The following is a 16,837-nucleotide window of genomic DNA, read 5'->3' as shown; positions in this document are numbered from 1 at the left end:
TCTATAATTGCATCTTGCATTGGAATTTGTCCTGTTGTTGTTCATCTGTTACTGCTGGTGTTTCGTTTACATTGCTGCTCAACTGACTCCCCTGCTTATTTCATTGTGAGCATCTCCTCAGGTACACATTTCGAATTTGTCTGATGTAACTGATGTCGCAATGAAAGATTGAATCGAAAGATCTGAAGGGATTATAATCATCTGTTGCTTCGCTTACAAATTTTATAACTACTGTCAAGCTGTGTAAATTTTAGTGTGTTAGTCTAGTAGAGAACACATTAGTAAGTTTGTACTTAATTAAAGTTTATGTTGATCTGAAACTGCGGTATTTGATTCGTTTAGTAGCATACAGGACGTAAATACAACTCATGGAATGTGAAACTATTTAATACGATTGTTAAAATTAAACTCACTCTTTCAGCATGCTTTGAATAGATAGGGGCAAATGGCTGTTAAATCTAGCCAAATATAATACAGTTTTGAATCACCCAGTTTCTATTTCTTTAGGCAGTTTATAGGACTAGTTTTGAACATCATCGGTAACATCCTTTAATAAGGAATTCTATTAATCCTGTTTAAGTAAGTTAATTTAAATCCAACTTAAGGATGTTGTTCGGATTAAGTGTTGTATTTCGTTAGCTCATATGTGATTTCTTTGTCAAATTAAAGCATTCTTTCATGAAGTATAATGTTTACTCCACTTTGTAAATAATTAATCAGAAATTGATAAGAATCCGGATTAGGCCAAAGCATATAATTAAATTAGCGTGTACCTTTTTCTTCTAGTTTTAGAGGCAAACGCATTTAGAAATGTAGCCACTTCAGGATATCCTTTCTAAAATAGAGATGAGCCTCGCCAAATAAAAAATGCAAAATCGCGGGGCCCTCAATAACTAGCCGTAATAAATATTTAGAATTCAGGACAGGCCGGTTAGTGAATTTCATGGCCTTCCCCAAAAATAATAACGCGTTAGACTCTTTAGGCGCGGTTTAATTAAATTACATTCTTAAACTCGGGTGCACATTGATGTGACCCGAATCCAGATCTCAACGGAGTCGAAATGTGTTAACAACTACGGGTGCATTGATTGTGACGTGGTTCGAGATGCATTTTCACGACGTTGCAATTCTATAAAAAATAAAAATGATAATAATAAAAGCGGTTTAAACTTAATAAAAGCACGTAAGTCATAACATATATTTAAATCAGATATCTAGCCATTATAACAATTTAAGCGACCGTGCTAGAACCACGGGATTCGAGGGTGCCTAACACCTTCCCTCGGGTCAACAGAATTCCTTACTTAGAATTTCTGGTTCGCAGACTTCATTTGGAAAAGTCGAAAATTTCCTCGATTTGGGATTCAAGATAAACCGGTGACTTGGGACACCAAAAGCCAAACCTTTCCCAAGTGGCGACTCTGAATTAAATAAATAATCTCATTTCGAATATTGTCACTTAAATTGGAAAAACTCCCCTCGCGCATTAAACCCTTCGGGGCGGGCGCGCAAAAAGGAGGTGTGACAATACCTATCTACATGGCATCTTTACACCATATATCCTAAAGTTAAAAATTCTTAAAATAATTACTTCATATACCTTCTTTATCCAACAATCATGATTATATGGGATAATATTCCTTAAATATAGCCATAACTAGAGGTAATGGATTGAATATTGCTATTTACCTCTCTCCCATCAAAGCCAATTACTCAAGTTTATCATATTCCTAGAAAATACATTACATTTTACAAACTCTTCAAAGTAAGGAAATTAAATATGCATTCCATAATAAATAGCAGTATTCAATTTAAACCATAGATCTTATTTAGTTTATATATTCAATATACATTTACAATAATATTCTTAAAATAAAGAGGCATATTCATTTTTTATATTGATAACATTTACTTTATATATTATTTAATTTAAAACTTAGAGTATTTACTACATCTATGATAATATTAAATAACTACACAATGATATTCAATTTAGATTATATTATTATTTCACTCACATATTCAACTTAGTTTTTGATTTACAACTCAAAAGTATTCTAATGCGTATCATAATATTCAAAATATAATACTAGAATATTCTATTGAAATATCCAATTGAAATTTAATATTACATCAACATTACTAGAATATACTATTAAAGAGATAGTATTCCAAATAATTTCTAACAATATACCAACATTTAATCATAAAATAGAATAAACTATTAATGCGATATACTATTAAAGTGTGTTGGTTTGAATATTTTATTTTGGTTTGAATATTATATTCCAAATTAGAATATTGTGATATGTATGATTTGAATATTGTATACTAATTTAAAATACTGTGGTATGTTTGATTTGAATATCGTATTCTTTATTAAAATATTGTGGGATGCTTGATTTGAATATTGTACTCCAATTTAAAATATTGTGGCATGCTTGGTTTCTAACAATACTGAAAGCTTCTTTCCGCCATTGTTGTCACCAACATTTCGTCTTTGAGACCCGGAACCTTAGTTTTTACCTTGTCGTATTTTTTCCTACTAACTTTTATGTCGTCATCCTTTTTGGATGCTCAAACTTTAGAATTTTGAGATCGTAATTTCGCAATCTAGCATTATCATCCCTTTTGGAAGCCGATTCATATATTGCATATGGAGTTTCATCCAATAATTTCACTTCTCCCGATTGAATTTCAATGGGAGAAGAAACTTTATCGCCCTTTCCAAATATTTTTTCAGTGCTATGAAAAGCCAATTTTCTCTTTATCCTTTCCTTAACTTTTTGGTTGCTATTTGCGTGAGAGGAAAAACTTGAAAGAAGTGATTGTGTGATCGAACCAGTAAGAAGGAATAGATGGATACACCATGCTTACTACAATTTTGAGAAAGATATAATATTATCTCAATTAAGTGTTGATTGAAGATATCCTAAAAGAATTTGGGGTGGATAATCTAATCCCTTAAAAGGCGGGATATGTTTAATCATTTAATGACATATAATGATATTAAAGGTTTAAGAAGTAAATAAAATTTTAGAAAGTGGGTATAAAATGTAAAATAAATATTTAAGGGGTCGTTTGGTAGGATGCATTAGATAAAATAATGCATGCATTAGCTTTATGTATTAATAATACCTTGTTTGGTAGACATTTTGAACCTATGCATTAGTTATACAAGCATTAGTTATACATCCTATTTGGTATTATCCTATGCATAATTAATGTATAGAAAACAATGGTATTAACAATGCAATGAGTTTTAATGCATGCATTAGCTTAGTTAAAGACAAAATTGTCCTTCAAAATTTATGCTTGATTAAAATATGCTAGTTAGTATATTAATGCAAGTTCAAAATAATCCAAATAGTGAGAAAATATCCCTAGTAAATAAATAAATACTTAGCATATTTCCTTTTTTATAAATAAATATTTAGTTTTATTTTACAATATAGGTAGACAAATCAAATAATTTTTTAAAATTTTTTCATATAAAAATATTTCTCAACATATGTTTCTTTTAAAAAGTTGGAGTGATGGACTGATTTTGAGGGTATTTTTGTAAACAAACAATTCTTTTAGAAATTGTACAATACTTTAATACATCAAACCAAACAATGGACAAGAAATATGTCACCATAACTAATACCATCATAACTAATGTAAGCATAACTATACCAACATTACTAATACACCACATTCAGCATTATTGTTATGCATTCTACCAAACGACCCCTTAAGTATATAGAGTTAACAAGTTTTTTCGGCCAGAACTTGCTTGGGTTCTTGTCAGCTTCCATCATCTTTTTTCTGTGGCGGATTCATGTAAGTTTCAAAAAACTTTCGACTCCAAATTTTGTCTTTCTCTGTAAACTTTTACCAGTTAATATGCATTACTATTTTCCTTCCCCGCACCCCTCTTCATTGGGTGACTTGATTATTCAAATAGTTGATTTGAGTGGTAATTGAGGTGGTTTTAGTTGAGTTTCTATTGTATGAAACCTGTTTGATAAAATGCCTATTAGATCTTGTGGGGTTTATTCAATGTTAAAGTCACAATTTGAGATTGAAAACGTGTGTGTACTACTACTAGTTAGTCATGTGATTTTATTTGAGCTAATTTTGCACTTGAGAAATATATTGTTGCTCACATTTGCATATACAGAAATCAGTTGCATTCAAAAGGCGTTGCTCTTACAATTTTGAGGGTTTTAGGTTTATAAGGCTTTGGAAGAGAAGAAATGTTAGGAGGGGATAAGAAATAATTTTAATTTACTTTATTTCCCATATAATAGCAGCTGAATAGAAAATTTCTCATTTACGTGAGAACTGAATTCCACGAAGCATAGCTGGTCCCAGTTGAGCCGAGGGTCTATTCGAAACAGCCTCTCTATCTTTATAAGGTAGGGTAAGGTCTGCGTGCAACTAACCCCAAGACCCCATTTATGGGATTACAATGGTTTTCTTTTTTGTTATTGTTGTTGTTGTTGTATAGCTGGTCCCAATTCCAGATAAATGAGTGCTGCGCATAAAAGTAGTTCTATAGTGCTGCAATCTGAAATGTTTCTCTTGTTTCCCCTTCATCCTAAGTTAGATTATTTAGTGAAGTGCTTATAAAAAGAAAGTGAAATTATAACTTTGCCTATATAGAAATCTTTCACCAATTGTTACGTTCGACTCTGAATTTAAATTATTCTTAAGTGTAAGCTAACTCTAACTTTTAGTAAACATGTTTAAATTGCAGAACATGTGCTTGGTGAAAAATCCTTCCAAACAAACATATGTGATTACTCAAAACTCATTGATGAAGTGCTATCTTTTTGTTACTTCAGTTGGTTCATATCTTTCTATGGAGACCAATGAAGGCCAAAGAAATAGTAGCTCCTATTAACAAAGGAATTGATTCCAGATTGTGTATTTAATTTGAATGATCTGATGTTTTGTGACTGAACATTGTCCTGCTATGTGCATAGTGTGGTTCATTATCTCATCATACTAGTGTGAAATTTATTGTGCTTTTCTCTTCATAGATGAACTGATATAGTGTAGCTGGACTTGTTGATTGAGAGACCTTTTGTAAGCTGAAAAAATGGTGGGCTGGCAACGGCATCTTCAGTGCATGCTTCATCAAGCTGGGAAGAGATGTCAACAAAGTCGAACTGTTCTTTTAAATTCATATTATCACTCAAAGTCATCTCTAGTACTTGGTAATGGTTGTTTTTCTGTTTACGCTTGATGAATTGATTTTGCTGACATCTCAGGATGACAGTGAATAGTTAATGCGACCTGTCAATAGAAGCAACCCAAGTTAGGGTTCAGGGTTGTGTTCCCTGTCTTCCTTCAGTTGCTTTTCCTTTTTTATTTCTCAAGTCATATATCAACTTTTGATGGTTGAGCAACATGTAATTTCTAGGTGAGACACCTTACTTACCAAGCTTGCGGAATACAGTTTCATCTGGCATCTCAAGGCCGTTATATCAGTATCTACAGCATTTGGTAATGTTACAATATCATTTATTTCATATACGTATGTGGCCTTGTATAGTGAATTGAGGTGGGGTGGCCTTGTGGCCGTGAATCTTTATCCCACCTTTTTTTGTTTTTCTTTAATAAACTTTTGTTGTTTTGATTTCTCATAGTCGAAACAACATATCATATTGCATACTATCTATTTTACAAAACATTCTATTTGTAGTGTTACAGGTGCTTGTAAACTTTACCTTATCAAAAAAAAGTGTTACAGGTGCTTGCTTAAGCAGTAACTGAGTGAGCCTGTTTATTTAAAATATAGCACCTTCACAGGTTCTGTCTATTTATATATCATGTTTTAGTTCTATATAAACTCGTTTTCTAATCCTCTATGGTCGTGCAATCAACTATTTCCCAATTGGTATATTTATAAACCCATCTGTACATAAAATTCCTGTAATATACATGACGATACTTATATTACAGGTTTTCTATTAGGAATTAAAATCACCATTTCATCATTTTTTAGGTTTTCTTACAAAAGCCATTTCCAAGAATGTGTAGCCAGTTTGACAGCTATCCTTCACTTCAAATATGCAAGTTTAGATGGCTACAGTTTGTGACTCTTTGTTATCTTGAATTACAATATATTCACTGCTTCTCTGCATGCTGTATTTGTAGAACATTTTTCCTATTAAATAAAATTCAAATTAGTTAAACTGTTTCATAGTTCTAAATGTTGCTTTTTTCCTTCTTTTCCTATTTTTTTCCTGATTAGGGGCTCTCTAGTTCAAGGACCTTACTTGCAGACTCAACCACACCAATTTCTTCCCCATTAACACCGCTTCTAACATCAAATACTGGAAATAAAGAAGCTGAGAAAGCAACTTCTAAACCTTCAACAGTTCAAGCAGTTTTGAAGGGGATAAAACAGGTATGAAATGTCACAGCCTTTTAGATATGGTGAATATCTAATTTACCTCACACATTAGCAGAATTTGCATGATGAGTTACGATATGGTGAGTAATTGTGGTTACAGAGAGTCTTGTCATTCTTATTAACTAATCTCCTGGTAAACTTCCTTTTCTTTTTGGAAAGTAATCTCCCAGTTACTTGATTACATATTAAATCTGCCGGCCTCTATGTTTTAGACTGGTACTTGATAAAGTCTTTTAGAATATTGCTCAAGCTTTTATGTAAATTAGGAGGCAAAGCCTGCTGATTTAGCAACATGACAGGGAATGCTACTTTAAATCCTGCAGTATATGAGCACAAAGAAGAATGTTAGGATTTTAGAATGTCTTACCACTTGTTCTGACTGGTTCTTGATTCAATATTTTTGGTATTGGGGAGGACAGTGTGATTAAAAATGCAAATATGAGATAATATTGAAAAATAGGGACTTTATATGAATACATCTCTTTTGTTTCATGCTGTTTGTGTAAGCAGACTTTTGTCCCATTGGAATGCATGTGACGATTGGGACCTGTCTTAGGTACTGTTCTGATGCAATTTATAACTTAGTGAAAGAATACTTTGCTCCAACAAAGAACAGGTATTATTGGGACCTGATTGTTTCATCGATCCCCGTTTTTAAAGTATTGCTTAATCTCCTTTCTTGTTTCTTTTTTACTTGACGAGTTTCAATTCTCTTTCTTTTACTCCTTCGTTCTGTCAAAAATCTCTTTCCTACCCAAAAAAGAGTGAGGAATCTTACCATGCCCTCCTTTGATTTCTATGACACATGTCCCTTTCAGAGCCCAAAGAAGATCAATTTGGTTGCAGCATTAGTTCGTGGGATGCGTGTTGAAGATGCATTACTGCAGTTGCAAGTGACTGTAAAACGAGCTTCCAAAACTGTCTATCAGGTGAGACTTCTGACAAGCATCTTGTGGTTGCACGAAAAAAGATCAAAGGAAAGGAAATTGTTTCCTTTATGAATCACGCAACTATAGTTTATAAGCAGGCTCTAATTCAAAATTTAGTCTCGGCCTTAACGTTTCCTTCTTTATTAAGAGCATTCTCTAATGTGGCTACCAGACTTATACTGCGATAAAGAATTCTGTTGCATAGTAACCTCCATTGTAGTGCGACTCCCGAACACCACATTAGACCAACCTTAAAGTTGTAGGACTATTGCCAAACATGGCTCCTGAAGTCAAAAGATTATTTACAGTTCAGGTGTGATGTAATGGGAACCTTTCATTTTTTGTAGGTTATACATTCAGCTCGGGCAAATGCAACCCACAATTATGGATTTGATCCAGATCGTCTTCTTGTTGGTAAAAAAGGCAAACTGACTATCTATGCTCTCCTCTTACTTCTAATCTTGGACTGATTCATTCTTTCATATTTGGTGCAGCTGAAGCTTTTGTTGGGAAAGGACTTTTCAAAAAAAGGGTGTCCTACCATGCAAAAGGAAAGTGCGGAATAAAAGTGAGGCCAGAATGTAGACTGACTGTTGTAGTTAGGGAGATAACTCCTGAGGAGGAGGCCGAGATAGCTAAGTTGAGAGTACACAACTTCAAGAAGCTGACCAAACGCGAAAGGCGTCTAGTTCCTCATAAGCTCATTGAGACTACTCCGATCTGGGACCGCAAAGGCAGAGCTAAGAGCAATGGACCAGGTGCTGCTGCTGCTTGACCACAGTTATGTTGGTGGTTCAGCTTCACTAGAAAGCTTTATAGTTCCATAAAAATCAGTTTGGGATGAAATGATGTGCCTCTTGTTGGATTTCTTTTTCAAATGTTCTCTCTCTTACATCCCTGGTAATAGCAGCTTAGGTCAATGTTGATACCCAATTTTTCCCTATGTATTTCTATACAAAATGCTTTCAAAATAGCATGTACATGCATATATAAGCATGCCCCAAGAGTTTTGGTATTTTTTCCAACTCTTAAAGATTTTTTAAAATCAATTTATTGTCTATTTTAGCAGTACGAAATCCATAATTATTCCCAAAATCATCAATTTTGGTGAATAACTTATTTTATCCTCATATTTACACCAAAATATAATTAAGGTAATTTTTGCATATTTTACAAATTTATTTGGCATTTTTAAAGCTAAATTGTATGTAATTGCAATTATAGCCTATTTTATGATTTACAACATTTTATAATTATAAAATTACTTCCAGCGTTTTTAATTTAATATTTGTATATTATTTATTAATTTAGTACCTTCAATTGGTTTCAAAAAAAACCTTTTACTATTTTTTATAAAATAAAATGGGAAAATGGCTATTTAAAATTTAGCCCCAATTACATTTCAATTACAGCCCAATTTGCATCCCAATTCAACCCAATCCCAACCCCCAAATCAATTTCAACCCAATTACCTGATCCAATTGCCCAAACCCGCCCGTTTTTTTAAAAAAAAATATCTGAGTCGTTGATAATTTTTGATCAACGACCCAGATCTCTTCTTTCCTTTTTAATTCCGAACGACCCCTAAACCTTACCCCATTCTTTCAGAAGCGCCGCCTCTAACTCCTCTCTTCTCTCAAACGCTCTCGAGCTCTCTTGAAACCCTAATCGCTCTCTGCCACCTCCAACCCCAAATCCACCGGAATCCATGGCTGTTCTGACCATGGACGACCTATACTCACCCTATACTACTCTCACGTGCTTGATACCTGAAGTTTCAAGGCCAGACTTCAAGGGCCTTTGTCCAGACCTTCGTCGATTCGAGGTTTTCAGCCATCTCCGGCGTGTCTTAGCCTCCTGAGCATGATTCCGACCTTATCGACTCCAGATCTGATCTTGTTTCTTCCAAGCCTTTCTCATTTCTAGGGTTCTCAGAAACCCTAGCCTATTCGAGGTTCTTTTTCGTTTATTTGTTTAGATCTGTGCTTGATCTGTGCCATATTTGATGTTTTATGCGTTTTCCCCAAATTTTCTTTTCCAAAACTTTTGATTTCAAACTAGGGTTTCTGAGTCTGTTTGTAATGTTTTGTTCGATTCATCTGCTTATCATCTCTAAGTTTGACTGGTGTTGAAAACCTAATTTTTGGAGATTTGTTTGAGTTTCCGAGTCTATCTGTTTGATTTACTTCGTTTACACCAGATTAGTATTGAAAACCTTATTTTTTGGGGTTTTATTTGAGATTCTGAGACTGTTTATTTGTTTCACTTGCTTATCGCCTCTAAACTCTACTGATTCCGAAAACCCTAGTTCTTTGGGGTCTGTTCGAGTTCTTGAGTTTGTTTGTGCAACTCGCATGTTTGAAATCGCTCCGTCTGATTCCTTTACTTCAGCATCTCATTTTCTTTATGCGATTCCTTTATTCTGAGTTCTTGCTATTTGTCAAACTCCACTATGTTTTCAGAAAGGTTTTCACCTAACTTTTGCATGCTTCTGATATTTTCTCTATTACTAAGCCAATGAAATTTGACCTACGTGACTATCACGCTATTACTGTATGTTGTTTCTTCTTGCCATAGCTTGGCCTCACATGTCTATTACTTGTGCACTTCATTTATATACTGAGTCCCTTCTGTGATTGATTTTCAAACTCGTGATTGATTTTCAAAACTTTTCCTTATGAAATTCTAATTTTTTTACTCGCCCGTTAAGGGTTAATTGATTCTCTCTCTTTGTTTGGCCTTACCAGATCCTTTCCAAAAATAAGTACACTCCTGTATTTAGACTTAATCCCTTACTATATGGTTTTACTGCTCCTTTTATGGCAACAATCATTCTGCTTACAAATTGATCTTCTTTCCTTATGTTAATCCGGTTAGTGTCCGTTGAGCAGTAATCCCTTGATTAAAGGGAAAACCTGTGTTAATTGATTTTGGCTGTAATTATTTCCATGTTTGTGTTGAAACCTTATTTGTTACCTTGTTTTCTACTCGTTTTCAAAGCTATAAACACCTGTACCTTTTTCTCTTTTAAGAACAAGTTCTAACAGAACAAGCCACTACTTCTCTCAAATACACTTAGAATTTCTTAAACATTCGAGTTCTCTGAACTCACAAGCTTAAAGCTTTCTTCTCTGATTGTGGTTTGGCTGAAAGAAATCCTGCTTTTCTCTTTGCTTACTTTTTCTGCAACTGGTATGTCTCTTCTTGTTTAAATTCTGTCTCTCTCTTTTATGTGTTTATGCTTCAATCTTCTCTTTGTTTATTTTATTGCTTTTTGCAAGTCTGTTTATTCCTGCTCCTATATGAATCCCCATCCCTAAACCCTTTGTATGTTGAGTTATGGTTCAGAAAACATGATAACATTTGATATTGTTGTTCATGTATATGGACTGGACTCCCTGAGTCCTAAACTCTTTCAATTCCCATTCCCCTTTCCCTTTATGTGTATTCTGAGCCTAAGACTTTGGTCTGGCAGTGTCCTAATCACTGTCCAGACCATAGTCTGGCCTTCAATAGGTCTGTGCTCTTCTTTGTTGGCTGAACAGGCCTGGTCAGGGGTGTGCCAGCCTATCTTATGGCTAGGCATGACCACCAGCCTGCCATGTCACTCCCTAACCCCCCTCTTGCACTTACACTCATTCTTAGAAACTAAGTTCTGCCCCTCTCTTGTGAGCTTTGCCTTGGGACCCCCTGAGCTCCCTCTGAACTTGGACACCTGAGGGCTGGCCCTTCCACACTGCACTATAACTCTTTCTAATTAATATCTTGGGTGTAAGCACTGCCTGGAGTTCTTGAAACTCCTTGGATCTCTGAAACATCCTAGATAAGAGAAGGCTTTGGAAATCTGGATCTCGGAAGTGGTTCAATCTCATATTGTTAGATACTAAGTCTGAATTAGGCTGCTCGGATGTAGATGTAATTTCTGATGTATTTTTATTTTTGTCTTATTTTTCTGGTCTGTAATAATTTGTATAAACTCGGGGATCTAGTGAAAAGGGGAGGAGATTTACTTTTATGCACAAAAGGGTAGAAACCATGCCTATAGGACTTTTACTGTTAATCTATGCAATCTCACAAGTAGAAACCATGCCAATAGGATCTAACTTTCTGATTTCTGCAACTATGCATATAGATACCATGCTTATAGGGATTTGCATTTCTGCATTTATAATGACATTAGGCAAACCGTTAGGATTAATGGTAAATCAGCATATAGATATCATGTTTATAAGGCTGTTAACGTTTGAAAGGTATTAAAATCAGTAACTCGTAAAGATCATGCCCATAGGAACTTCAAATCAGAATTGTTTCACTCGTCTAGAACAGTACTGACCTTTCTGCTAAAACAAGCGACTTTCTACACGTTTTCTGAACCCTTAAAACTTTTCTTGCAACCAAATCAGTGCATCTTTTTCCTTCTTGATAAATATTCTCAAATCAGTGCATATTTTCTGAAAACTTACTGTTTTCCTGATAATTTGACAAACTTTTTTTTTCAAATCAATCTGAATTCACTTCTTTATACTTATCTGATAAACCTTTTGAATCAGACTGCAATTCAGTTCTTTTGTTAAAACTCGGCAACTCTTTTTCTTAAACAAGTATGTTTTCTGAAACTCGCTTTAAACCATTTCTCTGTATTAAGTCTGCAATCTTTTCTGAAACTTATCTTATTCTGAAACTCCTTTACAATCAGTAGTTCGGTCCCACACTTAAGGTAAAGTTGACTAATTAAAGTGGCTCATTCTTTGACAACCGCATTCGAGTGGGCCTAATGCGGACGTCCTGTCTAAAAGTACGTGTTGAATCAGTCTGCTTATCGCTTTAATTTTTTAAAGACCAAACCAGTACATGTAAGACATGCTAAACTCTATGGCTTATCTGATTTAAGGAGGTTTACTTAGCCTTACTTGCTTATCTGCCTCCACTTTTACTTGTATTATGTTTTTGATTGACGCCTTAGTATTTTGTCCTTTGAAACTCTCAAAAGGCTCCAAATCCCTTTCCCTTTAGGATTAGTAGTTCTAAATACCTCCGGTACTGATAGGATTGGGACGGGTACTAGCATGCAATAAGTAATGAAACTTTCCGCGCTTTAATACCTTAACGGGGTGGGAAGGGTAGAATATGGATATGATGATCGGTGCGCTAATATCACGTGTGACTCCTCTTCTGAGGAGTGATTGCTGGATATTGCATTGATGTGATCCATATTATCGATAAACCTAGGACCCCTTTCCCCTTTACTTGTTAATTTTTAAGTTTTATTTTATAACTAATTTCCTAAACTCACTATTTCTTCAACTTTTAAACTTGTTTGCAAAACTATGTGAAGCCCTTTGCTTTATTTTTCTACTTGTCTTCTTAAAGTCACAATTGTAGCATGGCCGGGAACCACACTTGTGGATCCTGAGGGGTGCCTAACACCTTCCCCTCGAGATAATTTCTAGCTCTTACCCTAATCTCTGGTCTCTTCATCTCAAACTCTTCTAAAAAGTGTCCTAATGCACTATAATCATTAGGTGGCGACTCTTCAACTTCTAAACCCAATTCTCGAAAGGGAATAGAGTTGTCCTCCCAATGTCGTATACCCGATTTTGACCCGTAGAAAAAGGGGGCATCAACAGCATGGCGACTCTGCTAGGGATTCTTTAGGCTTTTACCATTGCATGCTGCTTGTGACTCTATTATCTCATTAATTGCTTTATTTACTGTCTTTTATTCTTTCACTACGAAACTGACTTGGCTCTTCATGTCCTTTCTTTCCTTTAACTGCTTTCCTTTACTGCTTTATTTCAATACTGTTGTGATTACTGCAATTATTGTAATCATTTATCTTATGAACGTGGAAATACATGTCAATTTGTTTCATTCTTGTAAACTGCATCTTCAACATCATATTCCACTTGTGCCAAACAAATACCATAGCAACGCTTATAATGAGTGGGTGCGCTCTTCCAATATTATCACCCTTTAAATTTGGCAAAGGCGTATTTGTGGTAAAACCAGTCGATCAGCGGTGCAGTCGACAGTTCCGTGCCTTTCCCCCTTGAGTTGTCCGCTCAAGGGTACCGGTCTAATACCCCAACAGGAAACTTACTCTGTTTAATTGTGCATGCATCATGGTCAAACCTAGCCGAGTCAGTTATGTTGTCCGCATAATGACTCATTAAGATAGCCTTGTCCAAAGTCTATCGGGTTTCCCTGAAACCCAAACGGATACCTACATGTTCTATGCATTTATTTGGAGAACTAAATGCTTGCTATGCTAATTATTGGTTTAAATAGTCGAGTCTGGCGGGGTAAGGGTCTAACACTCTGTTTTGTAGAAAATGAGGAACGAAGTCCCTAGATTTAGCATGGTAACCAACATTCATCCAAGGCTGCTAAATTGGTGGAAAGACCTCCACTCCAGTGATCAGACACTCGTCCGCAAATACTTAGGGAATCTGCCTTCTCTTCTAGAAATCCAGCATGACAACAAAATCATAGAGGCTGCAACTCTGTTTTGGGATAGTGACAGGTCCGTGTTCTGCTTCGGGGACCTTGAAATGACTCCTTTGCTCGAAGAAATAGGAGGTTTAGCTGGTATTCCTTGGGAGGCTCCGAGTTTGCTTATGCCAGAGAATCGCCAGGGTTGGGGTTTCCTTAAGATGATGGGACTGAAGAAGAATCCAGACTTGACCTGTTTGAAAGACTCCTACATCCCATTCGACTATCTGTACGAGAGGTACAGCCATAGCAAGTCATACCGCACCTACTCAGACGAATTTGCCCTCACCTCACTGGGGCATATTCACAGAAGGGTCTTCGTATTCATGTTTTGTTTCCTGGGGATGATAGTGTTCCCTATGAAGAAGGCTAGGATCCACACCAGACTGGCCATGGTAACCAAGACTCTGATGAAAGGAATTGGCGGACAGCTTTTCAGTATAATGCCCATGATCGTTGCTGAGATATACCGAACCCTGGACAACTGTCAGCGAAAGGCCAGTCATTTTGAGGGATGCAACTTATTACTTCAGCTCTGGCTCATGGAGCACCTCTAGAAAGGAGAATACCAGCAAGAGATCCTAAGTAGAGACTGGGATGATCACATTGCCTTCCACCAGCCAAGGCGTATGAAATATATGCCTAACATGTTCGTTCAGCCAGAGGACGCTGGAGGATGGGTAAAGATGTTTGAGAATCTGAAGGAAGACCAGGTACAGTGGATGGTCGAGTGGTTCCCTATGGAAGAATTCATTGTTCGATCCCGAGACGCACCATTTCTCATACCCATTGGTCTAAGAGGAACTTATCCCTACGTTCCCCTCCAGGCCATGAGGCAGGCTGGAAGAAAGAAAATCATACCAAGGGTCGACAAAATGAGTCACTTTAGGGCTGATTTCCAGGACGATGATAGCCCTCACAAATGCCAAGCTCAGCACATATGGCATTGCAAGCTCGTTTTGGGGAGAGAATCTATTGAGCCAGACAGGTATCACGCCGGTTGTGTGCCGCACTATTCGGGTTGGTTGGAAGATAATCACAATGGTATAGGCCAGTCCGGGTTAATTCGAGGACACAGAATTATCGGCGAGAAAGCTGAAGCGCGAGTTAAGTACAATCAATTGCGCAAGAGAATTAGAGAGTGTGAAAGTGAGCATCGAGAAATACAAGAAGCCCATCAGAAGTTGATCGAGGAAAAAAAGGATATGGCTGTCAGCGCCAACAAACGACTAGGGTATTTGGAGCGGGGTCTAGTGGAGCTAGAAGGAAAGTTCCTCAAGAGGATTGAAGACTGTCGAAACGCTGAAGGGAATGCAGGCGGACATTTGGCCCAAGCTTATCAGCTGCTAGTACTGCGCGAGCTAGTAAAGATGTTCGAGGGAGACAAAGATGCCGAATCTGGGGAAGGTCCTTCTGGGACCAAGTAGTTAGGAGTCTTTTATTTTGCTTTAATAATGTAATAAGGCCAATGACCACTAGTGACATTTTACTTTCTGTTATTTGGCATCGTTTTGGATTCGTCTTATTTTTATCAATAAAATGAGGCATTTAACTTTATAAGTTCTCCAAATTAATTTGTCGCTAGACCTACCTCGGGCACAATGAGGCACCCAAATTAGGACGCGATTTATATTCTTGCATAATGTGTTTAAATATTGCAACATTTTCTTCTCATAACCCGCACTAACTTGTCACCTTGTTTTTTTTGTTTTTCTTTTATTTTTTAATCCCCTCCCCAAAGGTTAGTTCGTGCATTCTGGCACCATCATCATACAGTACGAGATCCAAGAGCTCTCCACCTCCTCCTCCTTTGAGTCCTATCCGGAACAAGAACAAAGGCATGATGGGAGATTCAAGCGCCGGAAAGGAAATTGAAAGAATTGAGATTCCTCAGGATACCCCGGTTACTAAGGAAACTGCTGCCCAACTTGAGCAGAAATTATTGAAGTTCCGAGAAGAACTAGATCAAGTTCGGAACTTGGCAAATTTATCATTCTCTCTCACCGCTCCTAATGTCAACTTTCCAAATGCTCAAAATCCCGCACCTCCACAGAACACCCCACAACCACAAATGCGACTCACTCATGCTCAACACTGCAACACATGCCACACTCCAAACAACACTCCACTACTCATTCCTGAACCACTGAATACCACAAACGACCACCTCCACAACACTCCCATCTACATAGATATCGTACTCCACTACACTCAACCAATCTCAAGTGCACCTGAGTCTGATGACAAGGACTCTCTTATCAGAAACTTGGCAGTATAACTCAAGAAGTTGACTAGCCGAGTCCAGGGCATGGAAGGAAACAAAGGTATAGAGAGGCTAAATTATGAGGACCTCTGCATTCAGCCAGATGTTGAACTTCCGGAGGGGTACAAACCTCCCAAGTTCGAAATGTTCGATAGCACGGGAGATCCCAGAGTCCATTTGAGGACATATTATGATAAGCTGGTCGGAGTCGGAAGGAATGAGAAAATCCGTATAAAACTCTTCATGAGAAGTCTGAAGGGGGATGATTTATCCTGGTACATCAGTCAGGACCCCAAGAAATGGACAAGCTGGGTAGGTATGGCATCAAATTTCATGGATATGTTCCGATTCAATACAGAGAATGCACCGGATGTATTCTACATCCAGAATTTGAAGAAGAAGCCTACCAAGACATTCCGCGAGTATGCTACTCGTTGGAGATCAGAGGCTGCTAAGGTTAGGCCAGCCTTAGAAGAGGAACAGATGAACAGATTCTTCGTCCGGACTCAGGATCCACAATATTATGAGAGGTTGATGCTGATCGAGGGCCAGAAACTCTCCAATATCATCAAGCTGGGAGAAAGAATTAAGGAAGGCATTAAGAATGGTATGGTTACTAATCTTGAAGAATTGTAGGCCACTAACAAGGCTTTACAGTCTGGTGGCACGTCCAAGAAGAAGGATGTGAGTGTCGTGATGGTCGCACAGGGATCCAAATCACCACTAAAATACCACACATACCCG

The 16,837-nt window shown here is 36.9% G+C and overlaps 1 protein-coding gene across 3 annotated transcripts; it reads left to right on the top strand.

The window, feature by feature from the left end:
- The first annotated feature begins 3,716 nt into the window (after positions 1 to 3,716).
- On the top strand, positions 3,717 to 8,357 carry LOC138882374 (uncharacterized). Of its 3 annotated transcripts, XM_070163073.1 has the most exons (8): positions 3,717 to 3,825; positions 4,745 to 4,783; positions 5,031 to 5,207; positions 5,414 to 5,496; positions 6,248 to 6,403; positions 7,228 to 7,338; positions 7,686 to 7,752; positions 7,833 to 8,357. In XM_070163073.1, exons 3-8 carry the CDS (start codon positions 5,090 to 5,092, stop codon positions 8,111 to 8,113), a joined length of 816 nt encoding a protein of 271 aa, XP_070019174.1. In that variant the 5' UTR covers positions 3,717 to 3,825; positions 4,745 to 4,783; positions 5,031 to 5,089; the 3' UTR covers positions 8,114 to 8,357. The 3 variants fall into 3 exon arrangements, with proteins under 3 accessions (XP_070019174.1, XP_070019173.1, XP_070019176.1); XM_070163072.1 differs by lacking the exon at positions 4,745 to 4,783; XM_070163075.1 differs by lacking the exons at positions 3,717 to 3,825; positions 4,745 to 4,783 and adding an exon at positions 4,303 to 4,403.
- Positions 8,358 to 16,837: the final 8,480 nt, after the last annotated feature.

Source organism: Nicotiana sylvestris, chromosome 11, assembly GCF_000393655.2.
Source record: "Nicotiana sylvestris chromosome 11, ASM39365v2, whole genome shotgun sequence".
Lineage (NCBI taxonomy): Eukaryota > Viridiplantae > Streptophyta > Magnoliopsida > Solanales > Solanaceae > Nicotiana > Nicotiana sylvestris.
This window is presented reverse-complemented; position numbering and strand designations above follow the sequence as displayed.

Bases quoted from the DNA above. Each gene is read 5' to 3' on its own strand.
- LOC138882374 (XM_070163072.1), top strand. From the start codon at position 5,090: ATGGTGGGCTGGCAACGGCATCTTCAGTGCATGCTTCATCAAGCTGGG. The intron at 5,497-6,247 runs GTAATGTTACAA...TTTCCTGATTAG, and splicing joins ATCAGTATCTACAGCATTTG to GGGCTCTCTAGTTCAAGGAC. The intron at 7,753-7,832 runs GTAAAAAAGGCA...TATTTGGTGCAG, and splicing joins TCCAGATCGTCTTCTTGTTG to CTGAAGCTTTTGTTGGGAAA.